The sequence below is a fragment of the Canis lupus genome, chromosome 1 (assembly GCF_011100685.1).
Source record: "Canis lupus familiaris isolate Mischka breed German Shepherd chromosome 1, alternate assembly UU_Cfam_GSD_1.0, whole genome shotgun sequence".
Taxonomy (NCBI): domain Eukaryota; kingdom Metazoa; phylum Chordata; class Mammalia; order Carnivora; family Canidae; genus Canis; species Canis lupus.
The window spans coordinates 35,442,741-35,465,460 of record NC_049222.1 but is presented as its reverse complement, the minus strand read 5'-3'; the positions used below and the strand labels follow the sequence as shown (position 1 = coordinate 35,465,460).

General features: G+C 37.8%; 1 protein-coding gene, 1 long non-coding RNA gene and 1 pseudogene across 6 annotated transcripts in view; 2 read left to right on the top strand and 1 right to left on the bottom strand.

Moving 5' to 3' along the window:
• The window catches only part of PHACTR2 (phosphatase and actin regulator 2), a 189,245-nt gene that overhangs the window by 120,594 nt on the left and 45,931 nt on the right, over positions 1-22,720 (bottom strand). For 2 of the 3 annotated variants that reach the window (XM_038526224.1, XM_038526226.1), the window contains exon 1: positions 7,341-7,588. The exons of the other annotated variant lie outside the window; for it this stretch is intronic. In XM_038526224.1, the coding sequence (XP_038382152.1) occupies positions 7,341-7,386 (46 nt within the window). In that variant the 5' untranslated portion in view covers positions 7,387-7,588. Of the gene's footprint in view, positions 1-7,340; positions 7,589-22,720 lie in introns of those variants that run through there. 3 annotated transcript variants of the gene reach the window in all.
• Positions 2,890-3,228, top strand: LOC119870688 (annotated as a pseudogene).
• The window catches only part of LOC111095548, a 114,683-nt gene continuing 98,574 nt past the window's right edge, over positions 6,612-22,720 (top strand). For all 3 annotated transcript variants that reach the window (XR_005353609.1, XR_005353610.1, XR_005353611.1), the window contains exon 1: positions 6,612-7,090. This is a non-coding gene — a long non-coding RNA (uncharacterized LOC111095548). The remainder of the gene's footprint in view (positions 7,091-22,720) is intronic.

The window sequence follows — 22,720 nt, the reverse complement described above, 5'->3', positions numbered from 1 at the left end:
TTCATGTTCTTTACTTGTTTTTCTATCTGAGCCTTTATTTTTTTTCTTATTGATATTTTTTCTTACTGGTTTTTAAAGGTCTTAGAATATTAAGATATTAATCAGTTTCCATACACGATGCAAATATTTTGACAACCTTATGATTTCCTTTTTCAATTTGCTAATGATGGTTTTTTTTTTTGCCATACATAAGTTTAAAAACTTAGTATCATTAAATCATTCACGTTAAGTCAGAACAAGTTACAGAGATCCAATATTCGAATAGGATAAAGATAGCAAAGGAACAGATGATTCTTAACTCTAGTTTGTAAGACAGAATTGATAAATTTGACTATGTGAAAAGTTTTACATGAAAAAAATAAAGAAATTTAAGAAGAAAAACACAAAAATGTTTACAATACATAAGCATAAGGCTAATCTCTTTAACACAAAAATCTGTAAGATTTGTTACAAGTAATTCAGAGAAAAAAAAATACAAATACTCCACTTCATTCATAACCAAAGTGGGATATCCCTTTTTTCATAAAGATTGACACGGATTTTTTCAAATTAATTATGCACAACATTGTGGTCATGTATTAGTTGTGCAGAGTGCTCACTGCACAAGGGCATCTAGACAAGGAAATGAACTGGGACTGAATTTCTGCTAATGTTCCACTTGTTAAATCATGTGCCTGCAGGGCTGCCTCACCTGGAGGGAGTCACTTCAGTTTCTCACAAAGCACTATATGGTCTAAGAGAGATCTTGATATGCATGCAGTGTTGGTGAGAGTTCAGAAAAAGGAATTCTCAAATACTGAGAAGATATACATACAGCCTCCTTGAGAGTAATTTGGCAAAGTCTATTAAAATAAAATACACAAATCTCTTGACTTGAAAATTCTATTGCTAGGATTTTACTGGTCCACGTAGTTCAAGATGTTTAGATATAGATGTTCATTTCAGCATTTTTCGTAATAGCATGCACACAAAAGAACCCTGATATAATATAAAAATACAAATGTGGGGCACCTGGGTGCCAGGTCATGATCTCAGGGTCATGGGATCGAGCCCCGTGTGGGGCTCTGTGCTCAGTAGGGAGTTTGCTTGAGATTTTCTCTCTCTCCCTCTTTGCCCTCCTGCTTCTTTCTATAGATAGATAGATAGATAGATAGATAGATAGATAGATAGATAGATAGATAGATAGATAGATAGATAGATAAATACATAGGGGTGGCTGGGTGGCTCAGTCAGTTAAGCATCTGCCTTCGGCTCAGGTCATGATCCTGGAGTCCTGGGATCGAGCCCCACACTGGGCTCCCTGCTCAGCAGGTAGCCTGCTGCCCCTTCTGCCCCTCACCCAGCTGTGCTCTCTCTCTCTCAAATAAATAAATGAAATCTTTTTAAAAAATACAAACATAAAATATAAGAATAGAGTTCTTCTAAAAATTATATCTACATATTATAGAATTGCTTATTTATAGGATTAAAAATATCAATACAGATATTTGTAGTTGTAGTACACAAAAAACTTAAACACCAGAGCAATAACTATATAAAATGTCTTGCTGGTGTTTTGATAAAGATACATACTTGAATGAAAACTTTCTGAAATGAAAACAAAAAAGTTGCTCATTCTGGGTTATAATTGGGAAGAGACTGGGGTTCTGGGAGGGAGAAAAACTTACTTTTAGCCTGAATTGTCTTCTAAAGTTTTACTTCTGATCATGTGCATGTTATTTTCATAAAGGAAAATAAACTCTATATATTTTTGCTTTCATGATTTCTTCTTACACCAGGTTTACATAGAAATGGATAAATATTCTGGGCAGGACCTGGGCCCTGACCAAAATATGAAAACCCAACAACATGGATAGACAGACGTTCTATCATGGCCTAGGTGTGATGCTGAATACTTTATTCACTTATTCACTTGTTCCTTCATTTTCTAAAAATTAAAGAGTGGCTTTCTCTGCTCTTTTAACTCAAGGGCTGAGGCGAAGCTGCCAAGAGTTGGTCTGTGTGACACAGTGGGGGAGATGGTACTGAAGAAGACAGAAGAAATAGTTACTAGACTTAGATACCACCCTTAAGACAACAAAGCCAGAGTAACAATCCTTGAGGTAAAAAACAAATATAACTCTCATTCATATGGTCATTGGCTTAAAGTGATCAGGCTGTTCATTGAGAATATTTGGTGATTCATTGATATATTCAACAAATTTTTTTAAAAAAGATTTTATTTATTTTTTCATGAGAGACAGAGAGAGAGAGAGAGAGAGAAAGAGAGAGAGAGGCAGACATGCCAGAGGGAGAGGTAGGCTCCCCGCAGGGAGCTTGATGCAGGACTCAATCCCAGGACTCTGGGATCACGACCTAAGTCAACTGCTGAGCCCCCCAGGCACCCCTCAACAAACATTTGTGTCCAATCTGCCAGGCCTCGTAGTAGTTGGCAAGGGGAATACTGAAGTCTCAATGCTTCTAGGGTATGAGGCCAGAGGGTACCAAAGCCACCCTATTTAGAGACATATCTGTTGAGCCTGCACTTAGAAATAATGGATCTAATACTGGCAAACCAAATCCAGCAACACTTATAAAGAATTATACACCATACCCACATGAGCTTTATCCCAGGAATGCAAACTTGGTTTAACATCTAAAAATCAATTAATGTACTATGCCATATTAATAGAATGAAGGACAAAAAGCCATATGAGTATCTCAACAGAGGGGGGAAAAAGCCTTTGACTCTTGAATGATAAAGATGCTCACAAACTAGGAACAGAAGGGAACTTTTTGATAAACAGCATCACTGCAAAACCCACAGCTAATATGACAGTAAATGGTAAAAACTGATTGCTTTCCCCCTTCTCAGGGAGAAGCCAAGAACATTCACTCTTGGGCTCTGTCATGGCAGCTTTGCTGAAGAAGACCACCAGCCTTGTGGGTCTGGCCGTTATGTGAGTCACACAAGAGGCTAAGAATACTGTACACAAAGATTCTTAATGTTCTTGAGCAAATTCCTAAAAATGCAGCATAGAGAAAGTATACAGAATAGATTACAAATGAGAAGCTGAGTATGGCTAAAGCAGAACCAGATGTTAAGAAATTAGAAGACCAACTTCGGGGTGGCCAACTAGAAGAGGTGATTCTTCAGGCTGAAGTCTGGCAAGAAAAATGATACAGTGGAAATCATGGGAGCTTTTAGTAGAAGAGCCCCCTGCTCACCAATGGAAATGGCCAACATAAGCATCATTAAATGACTAGTGTGTTGATAGGAAACTGATGTAATTAAATGTTCTGTTACATTTTTTTTAAAAAGTTCACTGTTGCTACTTCCATTTTCAACATGATAGTGTATAATGGGTGAAGGCAATTAGGCAAGGAAAAGAGATAAAAGACATTCAGACTGGAAAACAAGAAGTAAAATTATATCTATTTGCACCTGACTTTGTATATAGATCTTGTATGTAGAAATCCTAAGGAATACACTGAAAAGCTATTGGGACTAAAAAAATGAATTCCACAAGTTTTCAGGGTATAAGATCAACACACAAAAATTTATTTTTGTATATCTATATGCCGGCAAGTAACATTCTGAAAATGAAATAAGAATAAAATTTCATTTATTATAGCATCAAAAATAATAAAATATATATGGATAAATTTAACAAAGAAACACCAACACTTATACATTGAAAACTACAAAATATTGTGGAAAGAAATCATAGACGATCTAAACAAATGTAAAAGCATTAGTGTTTACAGATTGAAAGACTTCATATTGTTTTTAAGACTTCATATTGTTAAGAGAACAGTGTTATTCGACACAATCCCTACCAAAGTTCCAGCTGGCTTTTTTGCAGAAACTGACAAGACAACTGATTCATTCAAAATCCAAGGGGACTAGAATAGCAAACAGAATCTGGCAAAAGAAGAACAAAGTTAGGGCAGTTGGCTGGCTCAGTTGGTAGAGCACACAACTCTTGATCTCAGGGTTGTGAGTTCGAGCCCCATGTTCAGTGTAGAGATTACTTCAAAATAAAGTCTTTAAAAAACAAAAAAAAATTTTTTTAAAGAATAAAGAAGACATACTCTTCTGTTTCAAGACTTACTACAAAGCTACAGTAATCTATACAGTGTGGCATATTAATAAACATACAGATCAACGTGACAGAAGTGTTCAGAAATAAGCCCTTACTACGTATACTGTCAATTGATTTTTGACAAGGTGCCAACACAAATAAATAGGGAAAGAATAATCTTTTTCAAAAAATGGTGCAGGACAACTAGATATCCATATGGAAAAGAATGAAATTGGAACCCTACAACACACCACACACAAAAATTAACTTGACATGTATCATAGCCCTAAATGTAAGAGCTAAAATTATAAAACTCTTAGAAGAAAACTCAGGTGTAAACCTTCTTGACATTGGTTATGCAATGGTTTCTCATCTATAACTCCAAAAATACAAAGAAAAAAAATGGAAATAATCAAAATTTCAAAATTCTGAATTGCAAACCATATCAAGAAAGTGAAAAGACAACCGGAATGGGAGAAAGTATTTGTAAATCACATATCTGGTAATGACTTATCTCTAGTACATAAAGAATTCTTTTATTCCAATAACAGAAAGTCAAATTATCCAGTTAAAATTGGGCAAAGGATCCAAATTGACATTTTTCCAAAGAAGACATACAGATGGCCAACATGTACATGAAAAGATGTTTAATGTCATTAGTAATTAGGAAAATGCAAATCAAAACCACAATGAGATACAACTTCACATTTACCAGGAATGGCTATAATCACAAAGATAAATAACAAGTATTGGCAAGGACATGGAGAGATTGGAACCTTCGTACATTGCTGAAGAGAATGTAAACTGGTAATAGCTGCTTTGGAAAACTACTTGGCGCTTCCTTAAAACACAACATAAACATACAGTTACCATGTGACCCAGCAATTCCACCCCTAGAAATATGCCAAAGAGAAATGAAAACATATGTTCACCAATAACTTGTACACGAAGCTCATGGCAGCACTATTCACAGAACCAAAACATAGGTAAAATGTGGTACATCCATACAGTGGAGTGCTAGCTGGCAATGAAAAGAAATGAAGTATTCATACACGGATGACCCTTGATAACATTATGCCACGTGAAAGAAGTCAATCACAAGAGGGCATTTGGTAATTCCACTCATACAAAACATTCAGAATAAGCAAATCTACAGAGACAGAAAGTAGATTAGTGGTTCATTAGGGCTGAGTAAGCTGGGAAAAGAGATTGATGGTTGTACAACACTGTGAATACACTAACAAATAACGAATTGTACATTTTCAGTGAGCAGAATTTCATGGTATGTTAATCATATGTCAATTGTTTAAAAAAAGAAACAGAAATAATGGCTCTAACTGCATGTTTTCAGAAATAATGATTAATAGTATTCCTAAAACCTGGAGAAATAGATACAGCCCTAAGCTGAAAAGTTCAAAAGAGCCTAAAATCAAGAGAGTGAAAAGCAAGTTAACTTGCGGCCTATAATGATTATTTTACAAAAGCCCAAATCAAGTATCTTTTATGGTTAAGCATAACTTTTTGTTTAAATTACCTTTTGTATAAATCAGCTGCACAATATCTCAACGTGATTAGTCATTTTATTGGGAATTATAGCAACCTGGGTATTTTTTGCTGTACTGGGTAACGGCTAGGACAGTCATATTGGAAGAGTCTGCTCCGCTTCTTAGTGATCGTCTATGTGATAATATTCCTTGCTTTCCGTAAAGGCAAAATTCACCTTTCTAATATTAACCCTCACAATATTTTGCAGCAAAAGAACTAAGTTCAGGGCAGTACTTTATACCTGTTGTATTCAAGTACCGATTTAATTCTATGCTTTACTAGTGCAGAAATTTAAAATATCAACTCTTCCTTAAAATGATAAAAAAAAAGTCACTGTGCTTTAAACTAAGACAAAGGAAAAATAAATAAATAAACTAAGACAAAGGAAACTAAGCTTCACTTGCACAAGAGAGTTTACTAAAGTCATCTTCCCCCGCCCCCCATCCCATCCCCAAAAGCCATCAATATGAAGTCTCTGATGTTCTGGGGGCACTGTACAACCCTGTCATCAACAGGCAGGGAAGGTGTGATCTTATTTGGGATTCTGATTTTTCTTCTTCATAGGTTTTTCTTTTGTGGGCATTAACATAAGCCCCAGCAAAGCTTCTGATTTTTTAGGGTGTGAAGCTCTGCAGTACAAACCAACCCATGTGGGGGGGAAGCTGGAATGATAGAAGGCTATCTAGTTGGGAGACATCCTGGAGCTGATTAAAAAAAAAAAACCTTCATCTGTGCCCTGTCACTTCCTTTCAGCAAGATCCTGTTAATGTTTACACAATTTAAAAAGTGTATCAGATATCTCAAGGAATAACGTAAATGGCCCCTTTGAGGTTTGGGTGTGTGTGTGTGTGTGCGTTTTAAAGGTTGATGGAAAAATATCAAAATAGGACCTTTTAAATCTATTTCATTATCCAATCACAAGGAACGCCACCAAAAAGTTGTTTATCCCTCGCCCGCTGGAGAAATGCCAGGCGTACCTTCCTTCCCCTTTCTCAAAGAAAATGGAAAAAAACAAACTTTTAAGGCAGAGCGCTGCAACTCGGGCACGTCACGCACGATTCCACGAAGCGAGTGTTAGCCCCGGAGGCCCGAGCTGGCCGGGGCCGCCCCCCGCAGCCTGGGAGCGCCGGTGCGCAGCCTCAATTATCCTTTGAAACGGTCAAGCCTTTCAAAAGTGAGTTCCTAAGTACTCAGACTTCGGCCAGGATAAGAGAAAGCGCTCAGCACTTCTACTCCGAAAACAAACCATCAATCAGTTGACAGGCTTGAAAGGATTCAGCTCTAGTCTGTTCGGAAGCCAAAGCGTAAATACAGAAAAGCCTGCTGGCGCGTTTACCGCGCTCTCTTAAGTTTTCGCGTTTTAAAAACACCGCAAGACGCAAACGGCGTTTCCCGTAACTTTCAGGCTCGCTCGGAGGAAATTCACAGAAAACGCCCGGGCGAGGCACCTCGCTCGGGAAAATGGAGCCTGTGCCTTTAAGGTAAAGTCGGCTGGGTCCCAGGGCGCATTCCACGTCTCCGCGACAAAGAGTCCGGGCCGCGCTACCTCTCGGCTTTGTCCCGGGGCCCGGCGGGTCGGGCCGAGCCCACGGAGCCCGCGGAGCCCGCGGAGGAGCCCACCGAGCCCGCCGCAGCCCGCGCAGCCCGCGCAGCCCGGCGGCCGCAGGCCCGGCGGCCCCGAGCAAGCCCGGCGCCCGCGCGGCGGGGGCGCCCCGTGCGCCCCGGACTCACCGCTGCTGGGCTGCGGGGACAGCGTGGACACCGAGGTCTGGCCCATGGCCCGGGCCTCGGGGCCGGGTCTGGCGATCACGCGGCTCCTCCGGTCCTTCGGGCATCGGTCCGCGCGCAGGCAGGGTTCCAAGCGCGCATTGCCCGGGCTGCGCGGAGCGGCCCGCCCGGTGCCCTCACCTTCTCCCCGGCGCGGGTCTCCCAGCCCGGCCGGCCGCGGCCGGCGAGGCGGATCCTGCCCGGCGGATGCCTGTCATTCCTCTATGCAGATTAGCTGGGGTCAAGGGTCACGGGGGAGGAGGGCGGGGGAGGGGGAGGGGGAGGGCGAGGGGAGGGGAGGACGGGGAAGGGGGCAGGGGTCTGAGTGGTGCGGCGGGGAGAGGCCCAGCGGGCCCGCGGCACCCCCGCCCACCACCACCCGGGGTAGTAGAGACTTCAGGCGACTCCCGCTCAACTTAAAAGGTTCAATGTCAAAGGATCCTTTAGGGCTCCAAGAAAAGGAATTAAAGTACTTAGTCACGGTACTTAATTTAACAAAATGTGTTCTTTAAAGTTGATTTCTTCCTCACGTTCTCTTGGCAGTACTGCAGCACTTGAAGCTCTCTGTGGGCTGTGGGGCTTTCCTCGCTTTAAAAACTATCTTCCTTTTAACAAACAGTAAAAAAAAAAAAAAAAAAAAAAAAAAGGTTAGGGTCCTCAGGTATGTTGAACAATAAATCTGAAAAAGATGGATCTGTGCGTGGGATCAGCAAAGGACAGGCCTTGCTCTCCACCACCTAAACTCCAGGAAAGCTCACTACTCCTGTGTTTGAAAAGAATCACTGTGAAATCTCTGAAACCTTGTGGTCAAGGTGTTTAAAATATACAAAAAGGTGAGAACGAAAAACAATCGGTAATTTGTTCTAGAAGCGAACATTCCGCAGAAGTTGAATTAAATCCTCCCATAAGCAAATCTCAACCCCAGACTTATTAAAAACATGTATACAGATAAATACTCTTGGTATTTACAATTGATGAGTAATCTATATGTATATGTAGTGCACTATGTCTATCATAGTGCGTAAGACTGGGTAGTAGTCACATAAATGTGTTCACTTTATGAAATTTCACTGAGCTCTGTACTATGATTTGTGCATTTTTCTGAATGTATATATTTCATTAGAAAGTAAAAAAATAATAACCGCAATATATTTAGGTCCCTTGCCACAGCTTTCACTTTTTAGATTATCCTAGACATTCCACTCTAAACTACATAATACATATAACATTATATGTATCTTATAATACATTTATAACATTATATGTATTATAAAATAATAGTTATTTAATACCCTAAGCATGAAATTTTTTTCTGTAATATTAAGATCATACACAGTCTTGCTTTAGTTTTTGAAAGACATATACTTGTCTGTTTCATCATAATTATGTAAGTTGCCCTATTTTGTTCACACCCAAATAGTCTACCATCTATTGTGAAGACTTTTTCCCCCTAGAATAGTGTGATCAGTTATCTACTTCCCTTTGCCTAATTCATTTTTAAGAAACCTGATTTTTTTTTTTTTTTTTTTTTTATGAAATTGAAGATTGACCAAGATGTGAGTTCTAATTAGGACAACAAAATCAGTCAACTACATTTCTTTTTTAAAGGGCAAACCTGTTGTATTTTGGGAACACATCCCACCTGGGGACTCATCAGTGAGAGTAAGCAATTATAATGGCTCTTTCTTATGCTAATGAATTTTCCCTTAAAACAACAACAAAAATGCAAGTTAAGTGTTTTCTCAACTTAAATTGAGAGGAGAGAACTTCACATTCTTCCTTCCATTGATCAAGCCTAACTGATAAGGGGGGGGGGTCATTCATCATAAGAAACATACAGTAAATTTTGCATATTAAAAACACATTAATGTCCGGGTGCCTGGGTGACTCAGTCAGATAAGCGTGGGACTCTCGGTTTTGTGATCTGAGGGTGGTGAGATCCAGCCCTGAACTGGACTCCTGCGCTCACACGGAGTGGGCTTCAAATTCTCTCTCTCTCCTTCTGCCCCACCTGTGCTTGTGCTCACTCTCACATAAATAAATAAATAAATAAATAAATAAATAAATAAATAAATAAATAAATCTTCAAAAGTTATGTAAATTTAATGATTTTTTTTCATTGACAAAGGTTAAACTTGAGGCTATTTTTGCTATCATTACTTCTTTTCCTAGAGAAATTATAATGTATTTCTATTCTACAAATTCTTATTTGAAACATCAAAGGGGTAGTACTCTGTAGTTCTGTTCTTTCAGGATTTGCTAAATCCATCTATATTTACCTTATTCAAAACCTTTCAGGATTTGCTAGTTAATATAATCTGAGCCTCATCTGAGATTCCTGTAATCCCCCGATCAGGTTACACACTTTTCTCTAAAACTTTTCCAGTTCCATTACATTATCCTTGAAACATGTCAACCAAAACTGTAATAAGTGTACATCCAGGTTTCTTTATAAGGGTGCGACAGTTATGCTACTTTGTTGTCTATTTATCACGGCTAACAAATTATACTAATGAACATAGAAAAAATCTACAGAAATCCATGAATGCCATTTATAGTCATCATGTAAAGGTTAGAATTTATCATCTGACGAGTATTTTAAGATAATTTCCCCCCAAATTGCCTTTTCCTTTCCTTACAGAGATAATCTATTATTCAGCCAATTTACAATATTAGTAAGGGCTCTGGGTGTTAATCCTATAGTTTATAGTTTAACTGTGGTAGCATTTAATGTCATCGGAAAAACACGGACATTTCTCTGCATATTGCCTCTTTCCAGGGAGGTTGTTTTTTTGTTTTTTTTGTTTTTTTGTTTTTAAGATTACATTTATTTATTTGAGAGACAGAGAGAGTACTCAAGAACAGTGGAAAGGGCAGAGGGAGGAGAAGCTGACTCCCCACTGAGCAGAGAGCCAGATATGGGGTTTGATCCCAGGACCCTGGGATCATGACTTAAACTGAGAGAGATGCTTAACCGACTGAGCCACCCAGGCATCCCTCCAGGGAGTTTATAAAAATGCTAAATAAGGTTAGTGCCAACATCTAACTCTGAAAAAGCCGTCTATTTATAATTCCTCAGCATTTACCCCATTGGTCCTGCTCTTTGGTCTGTATTTCTAAACCAAACTCTTATCCAGTGGTATCCTAGTAAATACTCAACACTGGGGTTTGTCTAGGGGTGGGAAACAAGACTGATTTGTGACTTGTACATAGTATTTGCCAATTTCCTAAGATAAATACTCCTACAATGGCCAATTCAACAAGCAGTCGACTGGCTTGCAAAATTTATGTCAACTGGTTTGCAAAATTCCTGGAAATTTAACAACTGGCTTATATGAGCTGCCTTCAGCATACCACTACTTTCATCCTTTATAATATGCTGTCATCAGATCGTACCATGACTGAAATTGAGGAATAGTCTATGTTAAGCTTTCCTAAAAATATAGAAGGATGCCATCTACTGATTTTTCCACCCTACAGTCTTTTTTAAATTTTTTTTTTTTAAGGTATTTATTTATTTATTTGTGATAGTCACAGAGAGAGAGAGAGGCAGAGACACAGGCAGAGGGAGAAGCAGGCTCCATGCACCGGGAGCCCGACGTGGGATTCGATCCCGGGTCTCCAGGATCGCGCCCTGGGCCAAAGGCAGGCGCCAAACCGCTGCGCCATCCAGGGATCCCTCCACCCTACAGTCTTAAATATCTTTCAATTCCTGAAAGATTTGTGTATTCCCAGAAAGAAGTTAAACTGAGTGCATGAGTTAAATAGAATTTCCCCTTACTGAATCTGGTTTGCCTTTTGACAAAGAGGTTATATGCCCATATTGAGGTTTTCAAGCATCTTACCTTATCACACAGATTTCACTGGTCTGATTTGGAGTTATGAAGCTCTCCTACCTGTGGTACCCAAAGTTATATTTGCAGCCCTGGTGGATGAAGATCACTAGATCTACTAGATAAAATAAAAGTAATCTAAACTTTAGCCATCCATTTGTGGAAAAGTCTGTACCTACTAGGTCAAAGTCCAAATTGTAGACACATAATTTGGTGGCTAGAGAAGATGCTGTATAATTAGAAGAGTCACCGCTACCAAATCCTATCCTTTAGGTGACTGCCAGGTTTTTCTAAGTGGCCATATCTAAGCTTGGAACAGAAGAGTGAGGTCTTTCTCCCTCAGAGCATAAGTGCCATGAGTACACATCCTGGGGGTGGGGGGGGGGGCGGTTCTGCTTTGGCCAGATGCTGCAAGACTCATTTTGAGACACCAGCAGTTGAATAGGAAGAAGAGGTAGGCAGACTCCCAGCAGAAGAGATGGCTGGTCAGAACAGCGGTGGCCCAGGAAGCAATGTGGCTGGTGGTGGCCAGGAACAGGTAAATGAAGATTCTCTTAATTGGCACCTTTATTCCTGGACTTGGCCGTGGAAATTCGGTGAATCACAGACATTTCCCTGACCAAGGGGAATTACAGTCAAAGAAAAACCCTTAGAGGGAAGGAAATGAAACTTAGTGATTAAAACTGAGTAATTTCCCAAATAGGATTTTTGTTTCCAATGTATTAGTTTTCTAGATACAATGGTTAGAAGAAATAACAGAAATTCACAGGTCATCTAAAACCATTATTTTAGCCAATTACTCTATTTACCATTGTCAGATTTATTAAAAACAGAAAACTGTCTTCTCTGTTCTGCTGATGGAGGTGCTAGAGGGCAATATTTTTTATTTTTATTTTTTTAGTATATATATCTCCGAGACAAGCACACTAGAGGGCAATTTTTAAAGTTAGAAGGCAATTTTAACACAAGAGGTTCTAAAAACCATGTAAAAGAATACATAACTCAAAAAAAAAAATAACTCAGAAACTAAAAGCTAATACATTAGCAAACATTTTTAAGTACTAAAGTGCTTTTTTAGTATAATATCTGCCAGGTTTTTTAAAACTTTGTACTACTCCAAAACTTGGCTACATTTTGTGAAATGAAGCTTATTTAGAAAAATATAATTACTAAAATGCAAATATGAGTTTTACTGGATCTTATAATTTCAGTTGAAATTCCATATATGTAACTAGTGGTTACTTTTTAAAAATGTTATTCTATAGCATTGCAACCAAATGCTCCCTATGCCTTTTATTTGGACACTTCTGAGAGACTGTAGTTTTACCATGATAGTATAAACAGACGAAGGAGAATTTTGGTTAAGAAAAGAATTACAACTTTGGGCATTCTAGTTATATGAAACATCAGTAGGAGAGAAAAACACATTCCCCAAGTATTAGAACAGGAAACAAACCTGTAAAACAGGATTTTCTTTCCTATTGTTCTCATATTTTATATTATTTATATCCTGAGTTTTCCTTCTACTTCTTGCTCAAGCTAAGATTATCAAAATACCTTGCCCCTGCCTTGCCCTGAGTGAGTCTCTGCAGAGGGTGTGGTGTATCTCACGTATGCTTACTTAGTGATTGAGTTGGACAGTTGGAAGATTTATCCAGGAAAATAAGACCTTATGGGATGGTGCTGGAATTTCCTTTCCCCCAAATTTTCTCCACTCCGGGAGAAATAGTATGTAATTCATTGCACTTCATTCCGCAAGAAAGATAAATTACTCATCTGCAGCGTCTATGACTCTGACTACTGCTATAAAATTAATAATCTTTAATTACTGATCAAAATCTACAGAGACCAATCCTTAAAGACATCTTTAATAGTTGCTACCCAATTTACATAAAATAATTGCTTAAAGTAAGGTCCAAGTCACTAGTGGTGTTGTTGTTGTTGTTTACAAGATTTTATTTTTCTGAGAGAAAGAGAGAGAGAGAGAGAGAGAGAGAGCAGACACCAGCACAAGCAGTGAGGATGGACAGAGGGAGAGGAAAAGGGAGAAGCAGACTCCCCATTGAGCAGGGAGCCTGACACTGGGCTTGATCCCAGGATGCTAAGATCATGACCTGAGCCAAAGGCAGACACTTAACCTACAGAGCCACCCAGGAGCCCCCAAATCATTGTTTTATTAACCATCATGTCCATCCCTAGGACCTGCCAAAATATCTGGCACATAGATGGCATTCAATGCATATGTGATGAATAAAAGAATAAGCATTTATATTACCTTTATAATTATAGCAATTTAAAGTATGGATAAAAAATTCATCTAGAATTATATGTATGATTTTGATATAGTATACAGACTCCATAGCAAAATAATATCAAGTCTGTCAATTACTGTAAATTTGCCTTTATATGCCATGCTACGAATAATTATCTTGTTCAATTACATTTACTGAGCACCTCCCATAAGCCCAATATCTGTAGTGTATAGGACATGAGTAAGTGACGTGCAGATCCTGTTCTGGCAGGAGTTCATGGTGTGGAATATATATATATATATATATATCTGGTCTAATATAGGTGGAGGGTAGGTATTGTGACTTACAAGTAAATGTAAATGATTATAACAGCGAGCACTATGATAGAGATTTATTCCACCAAGAGTTAAGGATGAATAACAGGCTGCTACAGAGAAGGCTCTGAACTTTATTAATTAACAAATCTGCTTGTTTCCAACACAGAATCAGCAATTCATTCTGAAGATGTCTCCAGACTGTGGCATGCTTCCTAAATCAAAGAAAGATTAAATTTTGATAATAAGTGGATAGTCTAAACTGCATTTATTTGTTTGTTTATTGCTTACAGCTTTTTGAGGAATAATCTACAAACTCTAAAATCTACTCATTTTATGTAAACAGTTCAATGAGTTTTAGTAAAAATATAGTGTAACTACCACCACAATAAAGTTTTAGAAAACTTTGAGAGCCCTCAAGAGTTCTATCTTGTCCTGCTGACCTGCTTTCCATCCCTATTGTTTTGACTTTTCTAAAACTTCATATAAATGGGATAACACTATAGGTAGTTTTTTTTATAACTGGCTTCTTTCACTTAATGTTTTTGATATTCATAATGTTGTATGTAACACTGTTTGTTCTTTTTTGTTGAGTAGTGTTCCATTGTATGGCTATAGTAAAGTTTGTTTAACCATTTACCAATTACTTGACATTTGGGTTGTAACTTTATCTTATTGTATTCCTATGCTGTGAAAATACATAAGACCTATATTATGTATATGGTAGTTCTGTATAAATAAGAATTATTTATTGGTTCACCATTCACCCAGAAAATATTTATTATGCTTCTCCTTTGTACCAGGCCCTGTTCTAAATATTTGATACATAGATTAAACACAAAGTAAAAATATCTGTACTCGTAGAACTTATATTTACTGAAAGTACAGAAAATAAGCGATGAACACAATAAATCAGTAAATTTGATAGCAGTTTAGAGATGAAAAGTGCTATGAAATAGAGAATAGGAGATTGGATTAGCATGGGACTATCAGAGTAGTTCTCACTGTAAAGGTGCTATTTGAACACAGACTTAAAGAAGGTGATGGAGTTAGCCATGTGGCTATCTGGAGGAAAGACATTCCAAGCACAAAGGCCAGTTAATACAAAGATAAGAGCATGCCATATGTTCAAGGAACATTAAGGGGCCAGTGTGGCTGGAGTACTAAAGGAAAGGCAGATGAGAAGGGGATTATAAGCCTTGTAATACCTTGTAGTTGACCATGGAGTTTGGCTTTACCATGAGTGAGAAGGGGAAGCAATAACAGTTTTGACACCCCCCCCCCAATGTGACATGATCTGACATATTTTAAGATCACTATGGCTTCTAACTAGAGGACAGGGGAGACAAGGTTGGAAGCAGAGAGAACAGGAGAGCTACTACAGGAATAATCCAGAAAGGAAATGACAGCAACTTAGACCAGTTTGGCAGCAGTGGGAATGGGGAAATGTACCTGGATTCTGGATCCATTTTAAGGTAGAGCTAAATTTCTTCATGGGTTGATTGAATGTGGGGCATGAGAGAAAAGAGATGAAGCAAGGATGACTTCAAAATTTTTATGAGCAACTGGAAAGACCAAATTACCATTAATCAAAATGAGACAACAGTGAGTAGAGTGGGTTTAGAGTGGAAAATTATAAGATCAATTAGTAAATGTTCACTAGACATCCACGGGGAGGATGAAAACAATCCTAGGTGTCACCAAGAAAAAAAATATAGACACATCCTAGTAAAGTCAAGAATGCAGAAAAAAATTTGAAAGTAGTAAGTGGACAAGACAGATGTCAAATTAAAGAATCCCAGTAAGTCAAAGAAAGTCAACAGAATTATATTTTCTTAATGTTACAAAGAAATAACTGTCAACTTAGAATTCTATACCCAGATAAACATTCACTAAGTCAAATAATTGAAAATACAGCATGGTAAAATTGATGATACAAATTAAGATTGTCAAGGCAAGACCAAATCAGTAATTGGAATAAATGTGAAAGGAATATACTTATCTAACTACAGACACTAAAAGATTGAAAGAAGCAGAAATATTATAGTTCTTTCTCTCTCTGTCTCTCTTTCTCTCTCTCTCTGCCAACTTTAGGATATACACTCAAAATAGCAAAAGCTGAACATAAAAGTATGAAAAATGCATACCAACCAAATACCAAAGGAAAATTAGTATATCAATATTAATGATAGGGGTGCCTGGGTGGCTTAGTTGGTTAAGCATCTGACTCTTGATTTCAGTTCAGATTATGATCTCAGAGTCCTAGGATTGAGCCCACCCATGTTGGGCTCCATACACAGTGGGGACTCTTCTTGAGGATTCTCTTTCTCCCTCTCCCTTTGCCTCTCCCCTGCCACACCTGCTCTTTCTCCAAAATAAATAAATCTTTTTTAAAATAGATAAATTAAGATTGAAGTCAAAATAATAAATAGAATAGATGGATCTATTATATAAGGATAAAAATAGCAGCAAGAAGATACATGTACAAATTATTAACTGGTATACCCCCCTATGCTCAGAACCTTGAAATATGAAAAGCAAAAACTAATAGAATTGCAAGGATAAATTGACAAACCTGCAATAATATGGAGGGATTTTAACATATCATCAAAAAGTATTAAGATCGGGCAGGCAAAGTATTTTAGGGTTGTGGATTTGAACAATCCAATTGACAAGCTTGACTGTAGATGTATGTAGAGACCTGTACTCAAGAAATAGCAACTATACACTGAGTTAATACTGGATCATACACAAAATCCCAATATTTTTGAAGACTTCATATTAAACAATCCACAACCTCTGACCATAATTAGATGTATTTATTTCAAATAAATCAATAAGAAAAATAGTTAAAAACAGAAACAAAAATGTCTCCCATGTATTTTTGGAAATTAAAAAAAATGTACTCCTAAGAAAAACAAGGAAATCCAGTTGTAACTTATAAAATGTTTAGAACTACACAACAATGAAAGTATCACAGAACATGTGGGATGATGTTAATGTGGTGATTAGAGGTATATTTAAAACCCTAACTGCATTTATTTTGAAGGAAGGAAGGAAGGAAGGAAGGAAGGAAGGAAGGAAGGAAGGAAGGAAGGAAGGAAGGAAGGAAGGAAGGAAGGAAGGGAGGCCGGCAGGCTGGTCGGCAGGAAGATTGCTTTAAGGATATATTCACACATTAAAGTAAGTATTAAACTGATGAGGATGAAAAAAAGAAAAAGAAAAGAGAAGAAGGGGAATAAAAAAGGGGGTGCAAACAAAAGAACTAAAAATCAAGAGAGGTGATTCACTGCTTTGGTATATTCAATACCTCCATTCATCCATGTGAAAAGCAGGGACTGACTCAATGAGAGAATGAATGGTCTACACTTTTGAATGGAAAAAGTAATTGGAATGTAGGTAAAGACAATTCAAAATGAAAAACAGAGCCACCTGGAAGTTAGAAGAGCTGAAGAAATTTACTAGTAGAAAGGTGAATTTACTTTTTTTTTGAGAGGGAGGGAGAGTACACGTAGGCGAGAGAGAGAGAGAGAGAGAGAGAGAGAACATGCAAGCGGGGCTGAGGGCAAAGAGAAAGGGAGTGAGAGAATCCCAAGCAGACTCCAGTGAGGAGCCAGATGCTGGAGGAGCTGCTCCATCCTATGACCCTGAGTTTATGACTGCGCAGAAATCAAGAGTCAGACTCTTAACCAACTGAGCCACTCAGGGGCCCTATGGAGAGGTGAGTTTAAAACTTACTGTTTTGCATTCAGGGAAAAATTCAGATTCATTTTTAGTGTTATTTAAAGCACTTCCATTATTAAATAGCTCAGCATCCTAGAACTAAAACCAGATGAACTCCTATCTTATGCTTATTTTTGTTTCCTTTAGAGTAAAATTATTTACTGTAATATTTTTTTTATTTGTAGTACAATGGTATCTTTAAAACTCCAAATAGCAACTTAAGGGAATCACAAAATAGTTTCTCATATTCAACAGGCTTAACTCAGCTGCTCCTTACTTTCATGCTTCTGGTATTTTATTTTATTTTTTTGGAAAGATTTATTTATTTATTTTGAGAGAGAGAGTGAGTGCATGAGTGGGGGGGGGGGGTGTAAAGGGAGAAGCAGACTCCCTGCTGAGCAGGGAGCCCCATGTGAGCTAGATCCCAGAATACTGGGATCATGACCTCAGCCTAAACCAGATGCTTAATGGACTAAGCCATGGAGGCACCCCACTTCTGGTATTTTAAAACAGAAAAAAAACTCTGTACGATTGGTTCCTAAAAACATATTTAATTTGATTACAATTTAAATCTAAATCTAAGAAATGCCTCCAAGTAACACAACCTTCTAGGGAAAGTTGTACATATTAAAGAGGCTTTATAATATAAAATGGATTTTATTAACTGCAAATTACTTCTCAATTAAGGAAAGTTGACACATCCTCCAAACAGGTGATAAAGATGGAAGCTGAGAGGTGAGGGGTAGGGGTGGGGTGGGAGAGGCACCTTGCAGGTGTTCAGAATCTCTTGCAGGTGTTTTAATCTTTATCAAAACAAGATTTATTCAGGGAGAAATCATATAATCACACAATTAATAAATAGACATATAAAATGGGCCTGGAATATTGCCATTTTAAACCTACACACCCTTCTCCCAAGCAATAAGGCTTTTTTATTGAAGCAGTTTTATTCCCCAACTTCTTATGAGAATGCACAAGGGAAATTTCTACAGGGGAGGGGAGAGCCCAATATACAAGATAGAAGCAAATTTTACCTGATTATTTTATTGTTGTATTTAAAAGACAAATATGTAACGGGAGAAAATGCTGTGAATTTTGTTTTGCTGTAAAGTATTCCAAAACCCATATGAAGCCTGCAGGATTTCACTATTCCTTCTTGGTAGGTGTGTATATACAGTACATAGTATTATTTTGTGAACCAATGAAACATATGTGATATATTTCTTTGAACCACTGCTGAATACAATATTCAGCTACGTTTATTAATAAAACAGTCAACATTACTATACATTTCCCATTTGAGTCTGTGACTTTAGTTGATAATTCTTGCTTTGTTTACAAGTTAAATATTACCCTATTTCATCTAGACTTTTTCATTTTTATGCAAAAGCACTATGAATATTTAGTTGTATTCCATTATTTATGGCAATATAGAAATACCTGCTACTATACTCTGAAAACTGATATTACTATCTGCAGAATGAGACTTTTCTTTCATAGCTTGACAACACTGCAGTTACTAAAAATTCATAGCTTATTTTCATCCCATATTCTATCTAACTTACTGAAAGCCTTGATTCTAAAATCTCTGTGTGTCTCCCTCTTTTATTACTATCTCGAGGGCTCATTCACCCTTGGTTTTTATTTCCTATGTCAACATAGGTTGATTGATTCTTGAAATTTGGCCTCCAGTTCTCCTATATTTTATGTTCTAGAAGGCATTTTGGCTTAGATGTTAAATCCTCTGGGATTTAAGGTCTGGGACCTTAATCTATATATTTCTATAGCAACTTCACCCATGGAATTTGTTTCAAGGCTCTCTCCTCATCTGTCTACTACACTGGACTGAATGTCATTTGGAGGCCATGTCTTATTAATACCAGTACAGAGTAAGCATATGGGTAAGTGCTCAGGAGCTATGTATTTTATATATGAAAAAAGAAAGGAAGAAAGGAAGGGCAGGTGGAAGGAAGGAAAGAAGGAGGGAGGGTGGATGGAAGGGAGGGAAGGAGGGAGGGAGGGAGGGAGGGAGGGAGGGAGATAATCTCTACCAATGAATCATTTAGTCCTGTGGGTACCCAGGGAACTAGGAAAAGGAAATTGAAGATGTAATAAAAGTACTGTGGGCTTTACTGTCAGGCCTAGTGATAAGCAATTGTGTCAATAGAATATTTACAGATGAGTCCTTATGTTTTTTTGATTCACTAAGAAAACATAGGATCTGAAAACTATCATAATCACATTAATATGCATCTAATAAATACATACATTTATGTTTTTGATGTCCCCAGGTTAAAACTCTGCAATTTATCCCTTTGAGATTACTGGCCTATATATATTTGTTAAAAATTGATTTGGTTGAAAAACAGCAGTGCTAAAGCTGAACAGAAATGTCCATTAACTCACAAATCACTTCACATAGATTAACAAACTGGAGGGAGAGTTCTAATTTACTCTGCCTCTGTAGGAATAAAACATATGACTAACTGAGGTAATGCAAGAAATATTTCTTAATGGGGTGCCCAGGTGGCTCAGTCTGTAGAATGTCTGACTCTTGGCTTCAGTTTAGGTCATGATCTCAGGGTTGTGAGACTGGAGCCTTGCATGGAGCTCTGTGCTCACTCAGCATGGAGTCTGCTTGCTCTGCTCTCCTCCTTGCCCCTCCCCCTGCTTGCATGCACTCTCTCTCTCTCCCAACTAAATAAATAGATCTTAAAAAAAAAAAAAAAAGAAAAGAAAAGGAAAGTTTCTTAACACTGTGCGTGTAGTGGAGAGATACTAAGGTAGCCGCCCTCTGATTGATATTCACAACACTGTGTAAGCGCCTTTCCTTGAGAATGAATGGGATCTGTGACTTGCTTCTAATCAATAGACTATGGCAAGGATGTATGGGATTATGTTTGTGTTATGTAAGATTATAATGTCTGCCTTGTGAGGAGACCCTCTCTTCCTGGCTTTGTAGAAGCGAATGTCATGTTTTGTGCTGCCATACAGAGAGGGTTGAGAGGCAAGAAGCAAAAGGCAAATTCCAGCCCAAGGCCAGCAACAAACTGATGCTCCCAGTCTGGCATTCTGCAAGGAGTAGAATGCTGCCAGCAGCCTCCCTGGGCTTGGAAGCATAGCCTTCCCCAGTCAAGCCTCAGATGAGACCACAACCCTGGATGACGCTTGCAGTTTGTGAGGTCCTTAGACTCTAAGCAGAGGACTCCACTGAGTTGTGCCCTAACTCCTGACCACAAAAACTAAGATAATACGTATTAAGTTGATAAATTTGTTGTAATATTGTTATTCCACAAGAGATACATAATACAGGTGGGAATACAACTACTTGAAAGAAATATCTATTCAGTAAAAATGGACAACTAGAGAAAGGAGAGTATATGTGAAATTTACTTTGAATTGAGGGAGAGGCATAGCAGGGATCAAGAAGAGACCTTAGCAGCTGAGGAAGGAAACCAGATGGTTAAGCTAACTAACACTTTCCCTTTCGATGAGTTCAGAGTGGGCCAGAGCCAGAAAAATACACTTTTTTTTCCAAAAAAAAAAAAAAAAAAAAAACCAACCCAAGAAATGTAGTTTATATATCAAAATATATGGCCTTTATAAACCTATATCATAAATAATTCAAAAATATTACAGTGGAGGGGTACCAGGCTGGCTTAGTTGGTGGAGCATGTGACTCTTGATCTTGAGGTCATGAGTTCAAGGCCCACATTGGACATTGAGATTAGTTAAAAAAATTATTATACTGGCAAAGCTAAATTGCCCACTTCTACCAAGCATACTCTAACTATAGAAACAATTCTTAGGAAATCACTTAAATCAGTGACAGCCCAAAGTGAGTATAAGCTCTAAGGACTGTGACCTGTGATCCATTCTTGACCCTCAAACGAGTATCTGGACCCATTATCTGCAACTTTTAGACATCCAGTTCTGGATGCCTATTGTGTTGTGTAATGTAGAATAGTATAATAACATAGAATAATGTAAGTTGTATACATTATGTCATTCTGTGTTTCTAATTACTATCCCAAGTAACAAATATGGACTGAAAACCCAAGAGTGAAATTGTTTACACTATCTATCCACCTCTTCTACTATTAGAATACAAGCTCCATGAAGAAAGACTTTTTTGTTTAGTCTTCTCTCCTTACATATGGGTGGCAATCAATAAATATTTGTTGAATGGATGAAGCAGCTCCATATTTCCCTGTCATTTCCTCATTTGTAAATGGAGGTGATAATAATAGTATCTATCTGAATCAATTGTAAGAATTAACTGATGTAATACATGTGAATTGATTAGAACATAGCCTTGTATGTTAGTAACTGAACAGTAAAAATTAGCTACATTAAAGTACATTATCTAAATGTATTTTATTGAAGGAACCTGTTAGGAAAAAACTGTGCACCATAATTCATTTTCAAATACAGGAGAACCTCACCATTAAGGAGGTTTAACTTGACGTTAGGTCTTAAGTTCAACTTGAACTTTAAGAATTTAAAGTAATTTTGAAATAAATTTGGATACAGAAGTACACCTCCAAAATAACAGAGGAGTTGAAATCAACAGCTTAAATGTGACTTTTTGCTATGGAAGTTTATATGAAATTGTGTCTTTTGTATATCATAAATTCAGAATTTTTCCAGTCCAAACTCTAACCCAAGCAGAAATCCCTTCTGACATTTCCATCCAAATGATCAGGAAACTTTTCAAGTCTTTCCTAAAATTACAAAGACTGCCCATACCAGTTGGGGAGAATATATAGCAACTAGATTTTCATACATTGTTGGCCAGAGTATAAAATGATAATTTGGAATTTGGAAATTTGGTCTGGCAGTTTCTATAAAGTTAAACATACACCTATCCTATGACTCAGAAATTCTCCTTGCAGGCATTTATCCAGGAGAAGTGAAAACACATATCCATTAAAAGAACTGTTCAAGAATGTTCATAGAAGCTTTATTCATAATAACCAAAAACTGGAACAAATGTTCATCAACAGGAGAAGGGGGAAAATATATTTGGTATATCCATCAGTGGAATACTACTCAACAAGAAAACATTTTAAAGTGCTGCCAGAACCCCCCTCAGGGATAAAGGACTTATTTCCCCATCTGCTAGGAGCACTGCTAGAAGACAGCTCTCAGCAGTCAACCATTTTGGGAGGGAAAGGGACAGAACTTTGTTGGCTGAAACAGCCTTGCCCAAAACACCACCT